The sequence below is a fragment of the Pipistrellus kuhlii genome, unplaced genomic scaffold, assembly GCF_014108245.1.
Source record: "Pipistrellus kuhlii isolate mPipKuh1 unplaced genomic scaffold, mPipKuh1.p scaffold_m20_p_8, whole genome shotgun sequence".
Classification (NCBI taxonomy): Eukaryota; Metazoa; Chordata; class Mammalia; order Chiroptera; family Vespertilionidae; genus Pipistrellus; species Pipistrellus kuhlii.
In genome coordinates this window covers 22684988-22704144 of record NW_023425584.1, presented here as the reverse complement: position 1 = coordinate 22704144, position 19157 = coordinate 22684988, and the positions used below count along the sequence as shown (strand labels likewise).

Sequence of the window (19157 nt, the reverse complement as noted above, 5' to 3'; positions counted from 1 at the left end):
ACTTGTTTTAACTTGAGATTGGAAATGAATATATACATACATACAAATATACATTTATATAAATATATATAATTTTTTTTCAAAGATCACATCTCTGGCACTTTTCATTGATAGACTCAGTGTGGCTGTGCATTCTGACCGTTTTGCTAATGGGTATTTTATTCACAGGACTGAGTTTCCAGCACTTCCTAAGGTAAGTTCTGAGGCTTATTGATTTTACTGTCCAGAAGGGGGGAAAAAAATCCCATCTTAGAAGCTTAAAATTGCATATTACTTTTAAAATTCAGAAATGCAAATAGAAATGTTTTTGATATTAATTGCTGGAGACAGATGTGTATGGATAAACATGTAGACACAGAATAGCTTGAGAGAAGCTATTTTCTGGGAGAATGGCTAAAATCAGTAGTTCCAAGGCTGCTTATGTAAAATACTTTCCTCCCTTCCTCCCATCATCCCTCCCTCCCTCCCTCTACTTCCCTTTTCTCTCCCCTCCCCTCTCCATCAGCTCTCTCTTTTTCTGACTCATGCTGGGTTTGAGGAAATAATTTTCTCTCTTTTCTTTTATACAGATCTCTGAGTAACTGGGGACTTGGCCTGCCTTGTCTACTGAGCCTGGGGGAAGATTGAATGGAGATGAGTTGATTATATTCCATGAAGTCATAGCTCACCACCAGCCAGGGTTTCAACTACTTCACCTGTGGACTATTCTAAATTTTGCTTTCTTGGGGAAAAATACTGGGGTAAGAGGAGGTCATTTCTAACAAGTTAGCATCCTTCTTTCTCCCTCCCTTTCAAGTTGATATAAAGGATAAGGCTGTGACTCCTTTTGATTGCACCTTCAAATCAAAATAGGAGGAGGAGAACAAGAAAGGGATAATGGCTCTGAGTGGAAACTGTAGTCGTTATTATCCTCGAGAACAAGGAGCCACAGTTCCAAACTCCTTCCCTGAAGTCATGGAGCTGAATGTTGGCGGTCAAGTTTATTTCACTCGTCATTCTACATTAATAAGCATCCCTCATTCCCTCCTGTGGAAAATGTTTTCCCCAAAGAGAGACACGGCTAACGATCTAGCCAAGGACTCCAAGGGGAGGTTTTTCATTGACAGAGATGGATTCTTGTTCCGTTATATTCTGGACTATCTCAGGGATAGGCAGGTGGTCCTGCCTGATCACTTTCCAGAGAGAGGAAGACTGAAAAGGGAAGCTGAGTACTTCCAGCTCCCAGACTTGGTCAAACTCCTGACCCCTGATGAAATCAAGCAAAGCCCGGAGGAATTCTGCCATAGTGACTTCGAAGATGCCTCCCAAGGAAGTGACACGAGAATCTGCCCTGCTTCCTCGCTGCTCCCTGCTGACCGCAAGTGGGGTTTCATTACTCTGGGTTACAGAGGGTCCTGCACCATGGGCAGAGAGGGGCAGGCAGATGCCAAGTTTCGGAGAGTTCCCCGGATTTTGGTTTGTGGAAGGATTTCCTTGGCAAAAGAGGTCTTTGGAGACACTTTGAATGAGAGCAGAGACCCTGACCGAGCCCCAGATAGATACACCTCCAGATTTTATCTCAAATTCAAGCATCTGGAAAGAGCTTTTGATATGTTATCCGAGTGTGGATTCCACATGGTGGCCTGTAACTCCTCAGTGACAGCATCTTTCCTCAACCAGTATACAGATGACAAGATCTGGTCAAGCTACACTGAATATGTCTTCTACCGTAAGTGCAAAGGGTTCTTTTTATTGTTCATTTGTATTGATTCTCTTTACAGATGTGTATGGTCTGCATGTTCTGTCTGTGACTAAGGAATATTACTTTGGGATTTTTATTTTTTAATTGAGGTAGAGCTAGAGTATTAGTTTATAATTGTGCTCTCTTGTGTTACCTAAGGCAACTTTATCTGTTTTTCCAGTGAAGTCACAGAATATTCAAAGGCCTCAAAATTACAAGATGCAAATGATATTGGTATTATGTGGAATTAAAACAGACATGTATATCTGTTTGCCAGATGTTGAATTGTGACGTTATGGCAATGATTAGAACTTGGCTGTTGGTCCATGGAGGTTGGTAAACTCGGAATAGGTGAAGTACTGCTGTCTATTTACTTACCTGAACTTTGGGATCTATTAAGCTAGTTGTTGAAGACTTGCTTTCATCAGGAGCTTTGAAAACACAAATGGATAATATACTGAATCACGAGATTTTGGCTAGATGGCAGTATACACTGATGAAAGACTCCCTTTCTTACCCTCCCCCCAAGTCTAAAATTTTCTTTTATAAGCTTCTGCTTGATTCTTCAGTAATTTGTACTGAGACTTGAGTTGCATTGCAAACTTAAGCTGAACTTCATTTAAGATCCACCTAGTAGGAGTTAGGTCCTTGAGAATTGTCAATCACATGCAAACATCTAGGCAGCTGAGGTGATAGAATTACTGACTTAAAAGGAAACCAGAGGGAAAAAGGAAAGGAGACTATTATATTGAAGTTTTTGAACTTGGTTTCTTAGAGGTCGGTCCATTTGCCTAAATTAAAACTTTCAATACAGATCGTTTTGACTTATGAAATAGCATTTTTTTAGATAAATTGTAAGCCATTGACCTCCAAAAGGAGAATAGCAAGTCAGTATGTGAAGTCTAGTGCTCGATTTGACTGCTGATATTCAGCTGGCCTGGGAGTTGGGAAGTGAATTCCATAAGAAATATGTTTCCAGTGTTAACATTTGATTTCCTCTCTTCTCATTTAAAGGCAAACCCATACATTTAGGGGGTTAAAATGTCCAAATTTATTTGAACATAAAAGAACAAACGAATTTCTTGGACTCAGTTTTGCATACAGTTTGTATTTATTCCTTTGGAGGTGGTGCTGGGAGTCTTGCTGAATTGCTGGTCAGTGAGAAGCTGAATTGTTCTGTACTGGGTTAACATTCATCGGGTTTTTTAGAAGTCAGTTCCTATGTATGTGGAGAAAGGACAGCCTGTGGAGATATGTGAAATCAGTAATCAGGTCTGTAGCATACTAATGTGCAGTAATAAGCATGATTTGGTCCAATAATGCTATCTATGGCACTTACCTATAATTATATCTTCCTCTGTGCTGAAGCTCAGTTGCCAGATATCAGACACTGCTTTCTTCCTTCTGGTGAATTTCCCACTAGTGTAGAAATAAGACTAGCTTTTTAGCCTTCTGTAAGGGAATCTGATATTATCTGTGATTATGTAGAACAAATATCTTCTCACTTTATGGAAAAATGCACCTTAGAGTTCAAATCTAGGTTTGTGATATTTATCTTGTTCTCTGATTTCTAATATTTGGAATGGCATCTTAAAAAGTTTCAGTCAAATAAAATCACAATAACTCTATCTCCCAAAAGACCACAATAGGTTTTTAATCACTTGTATTTCTAAATGAGACCCAGAAACTGATTTGTATTTACCTATAATCTCAGTGACATTTCTGTGTCAAAGACTGATTAAAGACTCATGCATCTAACACTGTGTGCCTTCTTTAGGATGCTTTGGATGGGTTCTGTGCTCCTGATCATATAATTATTTCTCTCTTTGTTGGGCTGCTGAGAGATTGCTCTGCATCCCTCTGGTCAGGCTAGCACAAACACACAGCAACTTTTTATTGCCCAGCATATATGCTGCACATGACATACTTCCCTTTGTGCCTAATACCCAGAGTTCACTGTTAACTCTTTCTGTTTTAAGACCAACAGGACTGACAGCTGGCTTTCTAGGGTCCATAACAGCTTCCATGAAGCTGCTTAGCCATAATTATTTAATTAGGAGCTGCCAACTGTGCCTGTATAAGCACAAATCCATCAAACTGTTGTACTCTGGTTAATAGACCAAAACTATGGCGGTGCTCTAAAGCTGACTGTATGCAATCTTTGTCCAGCAAGAGCTAGCCCCAGTGAGCCCCACAGAGAGGTACAGAGCCCCAGGCTACAGCACAGATGTGGAGCTGAGAGCCCAGAGGGCAGGAACTGCAACCTGCAGTATTCCAAAGGGCAGCACGGATCCCAGGGAGTGCCCCTGCATCCTCAGAATACTAGCCAACACACATACACACACACGCTTTTCACAGAGAAATTCAACTACTTAGGTTACATATTATATATAACAAATATATATAAGTTTATACAAAATTAACTCCAAGCAGTCAGACTCTTCTAATAACCCAGGGATAATGCAGAATCACTTTGCCTGGGTTCATATCATAGTAAAAAATAAACAATGAGAAATTAATACATTATATATAGTAGTTGGCAGTCATGGGGGATTACCCCTCTTTCCCTGTTTACTGACTTTCTCCTTTTCATTTTCCAAGGGAAAATTGGGAGACCAAAATTTCTTGTATTATTAAAAAGGCTTGATTCTTGCTTTATTTAATCTTCATGTAAATCTAGAATTAATGGTCAGCATCAGGTAGTTTTGACTATTTAGGTAATGTGGAATTATGAACAGTCAATAGGTGTTGCTTTGGCCAGTGTGGTTCCGTTGGTTGAATGTCTTCCCATGCACCAAAAGGTTGTCGATTTGATCCCTGGTCAGGGCACATAATCAGGTTGCAGGTTCTACCTCCAGCCTCCCTAATTGGAGAACGTGCAGGAAGCAACTGATAGATGTTTTTCCCTCACATGGATGTTTTTATCTTGTCTCTATCTCTGTCTCTGTCTCTGTCTCTCCATCTCCCCGTCTCTCTTTCCAAAATCAATAAAAACATATTAAAAATGCCTAGCTGGCATGGTTCAGTGGTTGAACATCTGAACCAGGGGTCAGGGTTAGATTCCTGGTCAGGGTACATGGCAGGGTTGCTGACTACATCCCCAGTGGGGGGCATGCAGGAGATAGCTGATCAATGATTCTCTCTCATCTTTGCTGTTTCTATCTCTTTCTCCCTTCCCTTCCTCTCTAAAGTCAATAAAAATAGATTTAAAAATATTTTTAAAAGCTAACAGGTGTCCGCACTATGCGTTTAAGAGGATGATAGAAATGTGTTTGCATCGCTTACACACTAAGATGATATGTGAGATGCTAAGGATTATAATTTATGTATCAGCAACATAAAGAATGTGATATAGGAACATAGAAATGCTTATCCTAATAGTGCCTTACAAAGTATTTTAGATAACTGCTTTGTTTTAATTTAAAAACAATAAGAAAGTTTCATTTTCTCCTTACCCACTCAATTAGCTAAATCATTACTTTCTCTTCTCTTCTCTTCTCTTCTCTTCTCTTCTCTTCTCTTCTCTTCTCTTCTCTTCTCTTCTCTTCTCTTCTCTTCTCTTCTCTTCCTGTGTTGTATAGAAAGAAATGTCATAAACATTAGAGAATCCTTCTTGATTCATCTCTGAATGAAATGGGAGCTAAAGAGGTTTAGAAAGTAGAAGTCCTGATTTTAAACCAGATACGTACTCAGTAGTCATTCACACCACTTAGGTGCAAAAATCACAGGTGCATGGAAATAAATGAACCTCTTATTTAGAGCCATCTTCCAATTTCAGAGAGAGTGGGAATTGTTCTTGGTTGGAGAGAATTATGCACATTTCCTTAATCCTGTTTATGAGTCAGTTACTTCAGGCAAATGCCCAAAAGCACTCAGATTGAAAGGCATTCGCCTCTCATAAAGCCATGATAACATGACCACAAGTAGGGAGTTAATTCATAGGATGATTACTCTAAGTTCTGTGAATTACAGATAGAGACACAGAGTCTTCATTTTTTATAACAAATTGCATCTTGTAGGTACATTTTAACCTTTTTTCTCTTTGTTTCATTTTCTTAAATTTAAAGGGTTGTTGTCACAAATGTCTCTAAGTTGCTTCACCTACACAGTAAATATGTTCAGGGCTATTGACTTCGAAGGGGTGTTGGAGAAAAGTAGATCAGGAAATGATTTCTCCTTAGAATGTAGCATGGCCTTCTTTTGGGAAGGAATATTGTTCTGGCTACTGTGATTTACCCAGTGCTGCCTTAGCCAGGTTGCTAAGTGGTTAAAGCATCAGACGGAGGACTGAAGGATTGAGAGTTCGATTCCAGTCAAGGGAATGTGCTTCGGTTGCTGGCTTGATCCCTGGCCCCAATCTGGGCATATCTGGGGCAACCAATTCATGTGTCTCTCTCACATGAATATTTCTCTCTCTCTTTCTCTACCTCACCCTTTCACTCTCTCTAAAAATCAGTGCAAAAAGTATCCTTTGGTGAGGATTAACAACAAAAAGCTCAATAGTGAAATCATATAGAATTTTTTTTTTTTTTGTCTAACTTATTTCACGTAGCATAATACCCTTTAGGTCCATCCATGTTGTCACAAATGGTAAGATTTCATTGTTGTTGTTTTTTTTATTTGCAAGTAATATTCCATTGTATATATATCCCACATCTTCTTTATCGACTTACCTATTAATGAACACTTAAGCTGCCTCCATATCTTCTTGGCTATTGTAAACAACACTGCAGTGAAAATAAGGGTGCACATATCTTTTTGAATTAGTTCAGATACATACCCAGAAGTGGACTTCTAGGAAATGAATGTCAACTGCAATTGAAAAAAAAGTATTTTAAAGCTTCAATAAGAGGGTGTGTTTTTATAGGAAAACAGGTGGAAATGCATCTGTCCTTAAATGATTCTAGCTCTTTTTCTCTTGGTTACTTGAAAAACACCAATTATGACTTAAATTTTTATTGTCCATAGAGATATGATAGTTGGCCCCTTCAAAATGAAGCAACAGAGCAGTGTAGTAAAAAAAAGTGGAGTTTTGGACTTTACCACCACTGACATCTCTTTCTGTGATGATTTTCTGTTTTATCTAGTTAGATACTCTCTTATCCTTCTGTTTCAGTCACTCCTGCTTTCAAGTTCTTTCTCTCTAATCAAGACTTGCTGTCAGCAAAAATTCTGTTCTGTCATTACATTTAGAAAAGTTTTAAGGCATAATGCTACTTTTCTCAGGGATTTTTGTACATAAAAAACCTTTTAATAGTTGTGGATCAGGTGACTTGAAATGTTTTAAATTATAATGTAAAAAAAAAAGCACAATTTAAGTGTATAGCTTCATCATAAAGTCAATTTAGACCTGTGCTTACACAGAAAATTAAATGGTGATGCTAAAGGGCAGGGGTGGTGGATATAATTTCTTATGTATCTTTAAGATGCTGTGTTCTGAGCTTTGGGCTCAATATAAGAGTGATATAAACATGTCAGCAAAATATTTTATTATATTGTCTTCTTTTTCATGCCAAACAAGATGTATTAACTGAGCCCAATCTCTTGTGGAAGGCAATTAAAGTAGTATACTTCCCTAGATCTGTAACATCACTGAATGGATTTGGCAGCAAGAAGAGTGTCTATATGTGGACAGAAAAGGGAAGTCTCTGAGATTGCCTCAATGTATGCATGCATGCACATACTTACACACACACACACACATACACACACACAGGGAAAGAGAAGACCAAATGCTCCTGACAGTCTAGTGAGTTTAAATCTATCAAAGGAATTAGAGGTGGAAATCTTACCTAATAATAGACAAATACGTAAATTTGTAAATAGACAAATATGTAAATATCAGGAGTGATATGCAAAATAACCCAACAAGGTTAGTGGTTAATTTGAATACACAGGCACTGAGTGACAGGGGCAGATGGGACACTTGTGTCATTGCCATGCACATCCCCCCCCCCCCCCCGCCCCTCCTTTCTCAGTGCCTCTGAGCAATCTGGGAAGGCAGGGCTGGAGCAGAAAGAGGTGGCTCCCTGAGTGGAAAGAGGCTCCAGGGCCTGAGCGGAAAAGGGCTGGGCCGGAGTGGAAAGGCGGTGCCTGGCAGCAAAGGAAAGGAAAGCCCATTCTAAGCAGGAATCTTCGTTCATTGGGCTTCTATTAGTTTATAAAGTGCCAGAAATCTCCATTTGGAAATCCTCCAAACACAAACTGAGGAGAGAAATGACTTGCATAGGAGAGAGTGCTAGCGCAATGAATAGAAAAAAGTTCCTTCAGAAATTGATAGATGAATGCTCAGTTTCTGCATCACAGCTGACAGTTGCTCTTTTTCTTTGGTCTTTGCTATAGCTTTTCACAAGTACAGGATTTCTTTGCAAGTTAGTTAAAACTTTTTAGTGCAGACATCTTTAAATACATCCAAATGTCAAGACACCTAGCTTTAATAATTACATTATCATTACAAGACCAATCTTATTTCATAAATAGTCCTACCTACTTTCCTTCCTGTTTGTACTTGATTATTTTAAAGCAAATTTGATATATAAATCATTTTATTCATATAAAAATACATTTCCAAAATAAAATGAACTAAAAAAATAACAAAATACAATCATTACATGCAAAATTCATACAGTAAATCCTCACTTAATATCATAGATAGGTTCTTCAACTTTATGAAAAATATATAGTGAGATCAATTTTACCATAGGCTAATTTATATAAATAAGAGTTAAGTTCCTATGGGATCTCATCAATGTTATAATGAGATTACATTGAAAAAAATGTTATTTGAAAACTAGTTGCAATTCTTTACTATAATATCTAGTTGATGTTCAAACACTTGATTGCCTCACAGTATTTTCTTAAAGGTGCTTGCTTGGGTCAAGATCCAAATGAGGTGCATTCATTACCTTTCGTTACAATTTCTTTTCTCTTTAAAGTTAGAAAAAAATGCTGCATATAGTTTATATGCAACAAAGGTAAAATATATATCTTAAATATCTTTTAAGCTCTCCATTTCTCCCTTTTTTCTCTTCTCTGTCCCAATTTGTTTCAATTTGTTTGAAGAAACCAAGTTGTTTGTCATGTTGACTATCCCACATTCTGGGTCGGGCTGGTCCATCTCTGTGATCTCTATTATACCATAAACACTTATTTTCCTGACTCCTGTATTTTTTGTGATTTTGTTATATCTAGACTATAGATTATAGAGACTTGATCAGATTTAAGTCCATTATTTCTGGCAAGGAACCTTTATGAGTGATGGCAAGTTCACATTTAATTTACTTTGGCAGATTGAAATGCTGTGTGCCACGGAGTCAAGGGAAGGTCATCTTTTATTGTTAGTTTTTTAAAATATTTATCATATAGATAAGTAGCAATTGGAATCTATTTATTATCTCCATTGCCCAAGCTGAATCTGATGACATGGCAGGCAATAAAAGAAACCTTTATTTGTCTTTCCAGTCATTCATGAACTGCCTAGTATTCCACTGCTGTACTCATTAGTAGACAGGGCTGCCATCCAGGTGCAATGAGCCAACTCAGATATGCACTGGGTCCTATCAACTGGAGGATGAATTGTTTTGGGTAGGAAAGTTTGCATCCTGGCTATTCTAATTTTAATTTTTTCAGGGGGATTCTTTCAACTGTGCTGAAGCTCCATTGAGTTCATTGTCTGCTGTTCCCAAACCCCTTCTCTCCCTGTGTTCTTCATCTCAGTAAATGACAATTCAGTCTCCCAGTTTACCAGGGAAGAATGAAACATGGGTGTCGTCCTGTCACTCTCTTCAATATATGACAAGTCCTATTGGTTCTTTTTCATCTCTCTCAAATCCATCCTTTTTTTTGTTGTTGTTGTTCATGCTCACCCTAGAATATTTTCTCCATTGATTTTTAGGAAGATTGGAAGAGAGGGTGGGAAGGAGAGAGAGAAAGAGAGAGAGAGAGAGAGAGAGAGAGAGAGAGAGAGAGAGAGAGACAGACATCAGTTGGTTTCCTTCTGCACATGCCCTGACCAGTGCTGGGGATCAAACCTGCAACCAGGTACATGCCTTTGATTTGGAATTGTACCTTTGACCATTCAGTGCTCATGCTAATGCTCCAGCCAGGGCTCCTTCCATTTCTTTTCATTTCTACTGATGGTACTCTGGCCCAGACCACCAGCATTGCTTTTCTAGACTTTTACAAATAAGCTAAATTTTCCTTTCCACTTCACATTTGGGGTTGCCCCATTTGTATCTATTCTCCCTATTGCAAACATGGTAAGATTTTTATGTGAATCAGACCATATCACATTTCTGCTTCAAATTCTCTATTGCCTTATACTGCTCTTATATTTAATACAAATATCTTGCCATCAATTACGGCCACATCTTATTTATCGATGGACATTTAGGTTGCTCTATATCCTGGCTACTGTAAATAATGTAGTGATGAACGTAGGGATACATATATATTTTCAAATTAATGCCTTGGGTTTTTTCAGGTAAATACTCAGAAGTGGGATTGCTGGGTCATATGGTAATTTTATTTTTAATTTTTTGAGGCACCTTCATATTATTTTCCATAGAGGGTGCACCATTTTGCAATTTCACCAAAGGTGCAGGAGGGTTGCCTTTCTAAGAATCAAGATCTTGATTCACAAAGTCCTTATGCTAATGATATCCCAGCACTTCTCCACAGAAACATGTGAACAGTATATTCATGACCTTATGGTTTAGGAAAAGATTAGTAAGTGGGCAACTTCAATCAATTGTGATGGGCAAGTGTAAACTAATATGAGAATAGACAGGGAGCTTCCTAATCTAAATTTGGAGTATCAGAAAATTAAACCAGGTTTTATATTAAAGCTGAGAAAAGAGAAAATGCTTAAATCTTGAATGCATTTGTTGACTTGAAGATACTAGCTGGCTGATGAAGTCATACAAATTATAGCCTAGGATGACTTAGATGAATCTTAAGATCATTAGCAATCATTTCATTTCTTATTAATGAAATTTTCCCCAGCCATAGCCATGTGAATGATTTAGTTACTCCAGAAACCAGTATCTTTTTTTTAAAAACTCTGCAGTTCTCTCTTCCATTCAAACTTTTGTCTTATGAAAGTACCTGTGTAAAATCAAAAGCCAAATGATAACCTTAGATAACCAAATAATTGATTTTAAAGGGACTTTATAATTATGTCTGTAGTATCCTTTTATGATTCGCAAAATGATATGTATCATTATTATTTTAATTTCAACTGTGGATTATTTATTTACTTTGTCAGTCTCATACACAACTCATTTTCAGTAACTACCACAGTGCTGAACAAAGGGTATGCTTAATGCGCATTTGTTGGATGAGTACAGAAATTCATAATGCTACATTTTATTTTTAAATTTTTAAAATTTTTTATTTTTAAAAACAGATTTCAAGAACAATTCTCCATTGTATATCATTTCTTTTTTTAAAATATATTTTATTGATTTTTCACAGAGAGGAAGAGAGAGGGAAAGAGAGTTAGAAACATCGATGAAAGAGAATCATCAATCAGCTGCCTCCTGTACACCTCCTACTGGGGATGTGCCCGTAGCCATGGTACATGCCTTTGACCGGAATCGAACCCGGGACCTTCCAGTCTGCAGGCCGACGCTCTATCCACTGAGCCAAACCTGTTTCAGCCATAATGCTACATTTTAAAGAAAGAAAATATGAAATGTAAAAAAAAAGAAAAAAAATGAATGAAATTTGCCCTTAGTTTTGCTTGATATTAAGTTTTAACCAGGAATACAGAGAATATGTTTGGATACACTGATAACATAAGATCTATCTGGATAAAAATTGTGGTTGTGTTATTTCTTACCAGGGTCTACTCAGTCAAGTACTTTAACCTTATTATACCTCAGAACATTAACCTGTAAAAGGGAAATGAGGAAGCTTTTCTTAAGGTAGTGCTGTGAGGATTAAGCCAAGGTCATATCATCTTATTAGCTTTTTTCACCAGAGTCTACTTTATCTATATGCAGTTTTGGTTCATCTTACAAGAAGCTGGAAGGAAAACTGAGAGAATATGGATCTATTAGAACTGATCCTGATCACTATCAAAACAGAAGTTAAGCTTCTGCCTACTGGTTTCATACTCAAGACCTTAGAGGAAGGAAAAGCATATAACACCAATTACTATAGTCCTGTTGATATGCTCACCTCTATTCCTCCTTTTAAAGGCTCTCATCCCTCTGTTACACCCACCATTTGACAGTTATTACAAAAGGCCAATGTGTTTCCACCTTAATATACTTCATTTGTGTTCTCTCTCTCCCCAAAACACTCTTCTTTTAACTCCTTGTCTGAGTCCTACTCATTCTCAGAGTCAGGCTTTAATGGGCTTTCCTTGGATAGAACTTCTGTTACTATCTCTGCTGAAATAGCCAATGTCTTTCTGCTTATTCTCTACTAGAGGCCCGGTGCACAAAAATGTATGTGCACCGGGCCTCTAGTAGAGAATGCACCCTCAGCCATATGACCTGACAAATGAGGCCTACCCACAGGAAGCAGGGCTAAGCTACAGTCTGGCCTCTCTCTGTAGGAGGCAACCAGACTGATCAGGGGAAAGCATCACCTGCATCATCCATCTGCTGCTGCCAGTGCTGGCTGCTGCGACTGTGAGACCTGAGCCCCAGACTTCATAGCAGCCAGGGCTCATCATGATTTCATGATTGTTTCCTCTCTTTGAGTCTCCCAGCTTTATATGACAACTTAGGTTGAAGCCAACATTACAAAATCTTTTAAACTGGTGGTGTTTTGCTAGTGGTGGGAATTGGGTGTGAGTAAGGGCATTCTACCCTATAACCCCTTTCTTCCTTTTTTTTCTGGTAGTTCTTGAGACAATTCCAGAAAACATAGAGTTGAATGTCAATGTTTGAAAAATTCTAAACCTAGACATTCTAATCAAAAGGTGAATTTAAATTTTTTGAAAAATTGCCTTTCTGCATCTTTGGTCAGGTTCTTAGCTTTGTATTCATTTCCATTTATTTTCTTTTCATCTGACTTGCATTTAGTACTCAGAACAAGTCTCAGTGAAGGATGAACTAGAGGAAATCAATTATTAGAAAAAATAGAGAGCAAAAGTTAATTTGTGATATATTACAGACATAGTTACCTTAATTATTCCATTTATTTATTTGTTTTTGTAACAACATAAGCATGGAGTTATTGCTATGGAAAATTCATCTTTACAACCAACCTTATATGCTTTCTACCTAGTAGTTTGGAATTGTTTCCTATACTATGAATAAAGCCTAAGTTTAGTATATTATTATACTAGATAAAGATAATCTATATTTCCTCCACAGAGCTTAAGGGACTATAGTAAAATTACTAGTTGAAAGGTTGCTCTCTATCCTGATACAGAGAATTAATTTTAAACAAAAAAAAGTCTAGTTTGGGAGTGTATGCAAACAATTCCCCATACCAGCCTTCTATAAAAAACAGTAGGAACACTTTCTTTTTACTATAGGTATATTTTTATATTGTTTATAGCCTGTGATTTGCCTTGAAAATTGCTTCCTTGTATGGGAAAACAAACTTTCTTCCAAATAAGCAGATGCAATGTAATTAAATAATTGCTATCTTAATTTGCATCTGAGGTCCTCCTGACCAGACAAATAAATGTAGGTAAGTAATGGCATTTATTTAAACTCTGAGGTGTTAACAGTGATCATAGCTATCCTTTATTGAACTCTATGTCAGGTATCATGTCAAATGCTTCTCATTTAATCCTCAAGGAACCTCTATATAAGAAACTGACGCTCAGAAAAGTTTCACTTGTTCAAAGTAACTGTTAGTGGCTGTCTCAGAATTGCCATATGGGGAAAAACAAGTAGTGTTGAGTTTGAGAAAAGTTCATTCATTTATGTCAAGAATGGTGGTAACCATGGGCTGATAGATGGGGGTGAACTTTAAAAGAACCTTCCCTACCCCATAGACACAAGTTACTGCTGTGTGATATCCCATTTGATATAAGCAGAATTCCATCCCTGTTTCCCTAACCCCAATTCCAGCATTCTTGAATTTGCCATATACAGAAATACCTGATGGCAGTGCTGTCTTTCTCAAACTGCCAGAAGCAGCTCTTCAGGAGAACTGCCTCCCATGATGAAGTGAGAAGCCCACACACAGCCTCCATTAGGGGGTGGGATGGCAGAAGGTGCTGGACAGGCCTGATTTCCCATTCTCTCTCCCCTTCAAATTTTAAGCCTTAGGAATATGATTTTCCCATGATACAGCTTTAAAAAAATTAAACCAGATTGGGCTGCAAATCTGTCCTCAGTTACCCACACATAACTTCTGGGATACAATCTCTTCTCTCAGAGACTCCCACACAGCATTATTTTTAAGAATTTGATTTCCTAGGTACCTCAGATATGAAAAGGAACAGAATTTCGAAGTACAAAAAGATGTCAAAAGCATTTGAAATGAAATAGAAAAGTTCTATCCTTGCCTTCTTCTACGCCACCAAATACCCAAGAAAATAATACAAATTATAAAGATGTATTAGTAGTTTCTGGTTCTAGAATCAGTAGCAAAATGGAGATGAGTGAAGTAATCTTAAACAAGATTAATCCAGATGTCCTGATAAGCATTGTTGGTCCCCGGGGGTGGGGGTGAGTGTGGGGGGGAGATGGCCAATTTTAAGCATGAACCTGGGACTAAACCAAAACTTTTAAAATAATAAAACATATTGCAAATGAGCTCCACTTTTAGCAGCTTGCCTAGTTTTAAATTTGGGGAGAGTTACTTAAGAATATAATTTTGGTATAAGTATTTTATATTACTTTAGAAGTATCTTTCCATTATATAACAGCAACACTACAAACAAGAAGAAACATGATTCTTGGTTTTAAAACCAGTTGACCCTCTCAGCCCTTTTCCTAGAACCCTAGAGATGGGGAAGAATAGACTCTTGCTTTACCCCATTTCTTATAGTTTTTTCTTTCCACTTAACTGTTTACTTTTCTCAAAATTAATTATAAATGTTACCGAATGAGTGCAAATCACATGGCAGATACCATGGAAATTGATTTGTAGATATTCTAATGTTCTCTCTATTTATTTTTATTTTTTAAATATATTTTATTGATTTTATACAGAGAGGAAGGGAGAGAGATAGAAACATCGGTGAGAGAGAAATTGCTTTTGAATGAATACATATATGTTCTATTACTGCTTGTCGTGTGTGTGTGTGTGTGTGTGTGTGTGTGTGTGTATGACAAGCAGTAATAGAACATATGGGTAGAGAAACAGTTAGTTGAGATGCTTTGATGGGAGCTTGTTGAGAGGGTCCCTTCAGATAGCTTCTGTTTGCTCAGGAAGATAAGCTGAAAGACTGAGTATAGAGAAGGAAGTGTTAAAGGTCTGGAGAGAGAAAATATGATAGTATAAAATAGTTACCTAGGCCTGTGGGAGAGTGAATGAACTAGGGGAGTGAATTGACTGAAATCATTAAGGACTCATTTGAAGTAAGTGGCCATGAATTGAAAGTGAGATCATTCAGCACAGTTGTACATTATACATTTTTCTCCAGCCAAGGCCAGCTGCCTGGATGCAGGTGGGGAGCAGGCTTAGATTTCATCCTTACCAGCAGGTATTACGTTTCTGCAAAGTAGGGGCAGAAGAGTTGAAGATATATCCAATAGAGCTATTAAAATATTGACCATTGAATGTCAATTGGGAAAGAAATGCAATGAGGACATGAAGGAGATGAAGGACATATAAAGGTATAGTATTGATGGCTTGGGGTTTACTAGAGAGTCAAAGGGCAGTTGAAATTTAGTTCTGGAAAAAATAAGCTAGAAAGATAGGAGGAGATGGTGGGATGTTTAAAACTGAGCTCACAGAGGGTCAAACAATTAATAATGACACAGTTGAGGATATGACGTTGGAAGTGAATGGCTGAGTGTGGAAAATGTGATTGTTAGAAGAGAGAGGGATTAGGAATATTAAAAAATCATCTGCACATATGTTGAAAGCACCAATATTTATATTATTTCAACTTTGTAGCAACTCTGTTATTCTGTATTTAGAATGAAAAGTTGTGGCTAGCTAAGAGTTGGTAAATAAGTCTAAGATCCCAAAGATAGGAGGTATCAGCACTGGTATTTGAATCCTATTCGTAAGGCTCATTTCTCTTACCTACTGATTGTAATGGCTTCTATGTATGGTATGTTCTGCTGCCTCTAAGCAATTCTAAGTAAAAGGAATTGGGGGGCCCTGGCCAGTTGGCTCAGTTGTTTGGAGACTCATTCTATACATCAAAAGGTTGCAGGTTCATTCCTCATAAGGGAAAATACCTAGGTTTTGGGTTCAGTCTTGGACTGGGTGAATATGGGAGGCATGATAGATGTTTCTCACATATCTCTCCCTCCCCCCTCTCAAATAAATAAAAAACATATCCTTAGGTCAAGTTTAAAAAACAAAGGGGGAGTTGGAGGATTCTCAAATGCTTGTGTCATTTGTATACCATACCTGTCATTCACCAGTATAGATTTATTAAGCACCTATTAATCTCCAGTGCATTGCACTGTTCCATATTCCAGGACTACAAGGGTGAAAAGTGTTGTATGGAATTGCAGTTGAGAATTCAGTTCCACTGCATTATCTGTCAGAATGAATACATTTGAATAATTATTTGAATATTTTATTGCATCTTGCCTTTATTATTTTATAAAAATAAATAGAGAATAGAAAGTGAAAGTGCTAATATTGATGATAAGAAATGTATCTCTCATAAGCTTCATATAATTGACACAAAGACAGAAATCTTTAAGCATGCTGAAAGAGGCAAATTCTTAGCCTCAGATGGTTACCATTGGATTTCAGCCAATTGAGTGAATTTTCAATTAGGAAGGGAAAAAATTTTTAGTTGAAAAGGATATCAAATGTAAGAACTCTATTTTGAAAATAACTGTCTAAAATGGGAGGCATAATTAAGCATATTATTTTTTTTTCTTAGCAGTATCTGTCATGGAATGTGTAAATCTACAGTTATATGCAACTAGATCTTTATACATGACTTAGGAATGTGGTATATGTGAATATATGAACACTTTTATATTATAGAAATGATAAGGGTATTGGTGAAAATAGAAGAGAAACTACTTAATTCAGTGGAATGATTAGAGATGTCTTTCTTGAGGTGGCAGTTCTTAAGCAAAGTATGAAAACAGGAGTTAATCAGGTAGACAATACTAATTAGGTAAAGAATAATGTTAAAGGCAGTAGGACAAGCAGGCGCTACAGCATGGAAATGAGTTTGAAGGAGGCATGTCAGCCCTTTTTTTTCTTTTCTCCATCTTAATCCCATTTTATTTTATTTTATTGTAGAAGACAGAGAGTTTGCCCATCAGCATGGCTCAGCATGTGCATTGACCTATGAACCAGGAAGTCATGGTTCCATTCCAAGTCAGAGCACATACCTTGGTTGCAGGCTCAGTCCCCACGTGCAGAAGGCAGCCAGTCAGTGATTTTCTCTCATCATTGATGTTTTTATCTCACTCTCCCTCTCTGAAATTAATAAAAATGTATTTTAAAAAAAGACAAAGCATTTGGCTTCAGGTCCTATCCATCATAGTCCTTTCCCCAAAGGTCTGTGCTGTTTCATTATTTGCACTTTAAATGGAATTCATTGTTACAGTTGGGTTTTACACCCTTTAGATCTTTCATAAACAGGACAGATAACAAACATAAAAGAACCCAGTTTACCTAGGGAGATAAGGCAAATTGCTCAGGTGTTTGGATTGTATCTAGTTGTGATAAATCCTCTCCTGTCTGGCAGTCAGTCCTAGGGAAGGAGAGGGAGAAAAGAAAGAATTAGAAAAACACTAATTAGTTCCCTTCATTTAATTTCCATAGGATCTGCTTTGCACCTAGGAAATTTTAGTATTTATTAGACAGATGTCTCTAAGGATTAAAACACAATAATAATATTTCCACCTTAGAGAAAAAATAACAGTAGGAGGAGATTATCTATTGTAAAGAATATAATTTTCAATTATTGTATTTTGCTTTTGTACAGAAGCACTTGCATTTTCAGTCATTAGATGCTAAACAAGTGCCATATTAGCAGCCATTTTCAGTAATGGGGAGGAAATGAGTTACTTTTGCATTTGATATTGCCTTTGAATGTTCCAAATTCATAAATGAAGATGTATTGTTCAAACCTCCCTATTTGGTAGACTCTGACCATCTATCTTTAAAGCTAATTCCCCAGCCTCATTCCACAAGAAAAACTGCAGACCTTTAGCCCTCTTTTGAAAAATGTAAACTATAAAAGCTTCACACATTTTAAAAAATTCAGTCTGTCTTGGTCAAATCGCTCATATTTACTGTGTATCCTTCTCCATCCAAGAAAACAAGTTAGTTAAAGAGGTACTAAGCCAATGAAGTAATTTATAAGCAAGTTTAGAAAGATAGGTGGCTGTTTAGTAGAAGAGTGTGGACCTGGAATCACAGGGCTAGGGTTTCATATCCCAGTTGTGCTACTAAACCAGCTTTGTGAGCTAAGGCAACGATTGGGCTTTCCTGCAAACAATGACGGCAAATCTATCCACCTCACCAGTTTTTGCATGGCTCAAATAAGATGATGTCTGTAGGAAAACACTTGAAAAACTAGTATCACTGTACAAAGAAGTTGTCAATTTATATGTAAACCATACACATCACAATCACTGCCTTTTCTATAGAAAAAAGTTATTATGATAAAAAAAAATGAGGTCCTAAGATGGGCCAGAAACTGATCACTCCTCAGCCTTTTCCACTCTCCCCTAAAGAAAACAGAAATACATCTCTAACTGTCTCTTTAGATGAAAGCTAAAAGCTGTCCAATAAGCTATAAATAAATAATTGCCAGGAAATGTATACACCGGCCGCACTAAAGTAGAGTTCAGTTTCTACCCTATGAAAGTACACAAACACACCCAGTTGATGGAATAACATGTTCTAGGTTTATGCTTTTAGATGGAGTAATTTTGTATGCATGGTAAAATCTTGTTTTTATGCACAGAGCTTAGTCTACTGATTCAGTGATTTCAAACTTTTAATAATTCACTCCTCTGAGTTAATAAAAGTTTCATGCTTCCCCTTTCTTTGGAGATTCCAGTGCTTCTCTCAAGGGTGTGGATCTTTTGCCCATCACTAAGAGGAGCTGAAGTCCTCTATCTTTTGTTTAAAGCCTAGGGAGCTTCAGTGAATTTATTGAGCTCTTGACCTCCATGTTTTTGTTTTGTTTTGTTTTGTTTTGTTTTAACTAGAGCAGAGGCTGTGGAATCAGTCTGACTGAGTCAAACCCTCATTCTACCACTCATTGTTTGACTTTATATGTGCAACTTAAGCTCTTGATGCCTCAATTTCTTCATCTATAAAATGGGAATGATGACAATATCTATTTATGGTGTTGCAGAGA

The 19157-nt window shown here is 37.3% G+C and overlaps 1 protein-coding gene across 1 annotated transcript in view; it reads left to right on the top strand.

Annotated features, from left to right (window-relative positions):
• The first annotated feature begins 240 nt into the window (after positions 1 to 240).
• Positions 241 to 19157, top strand: part of KCTD16 (potassium channel tetramerization domain containing 16) — a 191623-nt gene continuing 172706 nt past the window's right edge. The window contains exon 1 of the mRNA XM_036424364.2: positions 241 to 1708. Within this exon, the coding sequence (XP_036280257.1) occupies positions 877 to 1708 (832 nt within the window). The 5' untranslated portion in view covers positions 241 to 876. The remainder of the gene's footprint in view (positions 1709 to 19157) is intronic.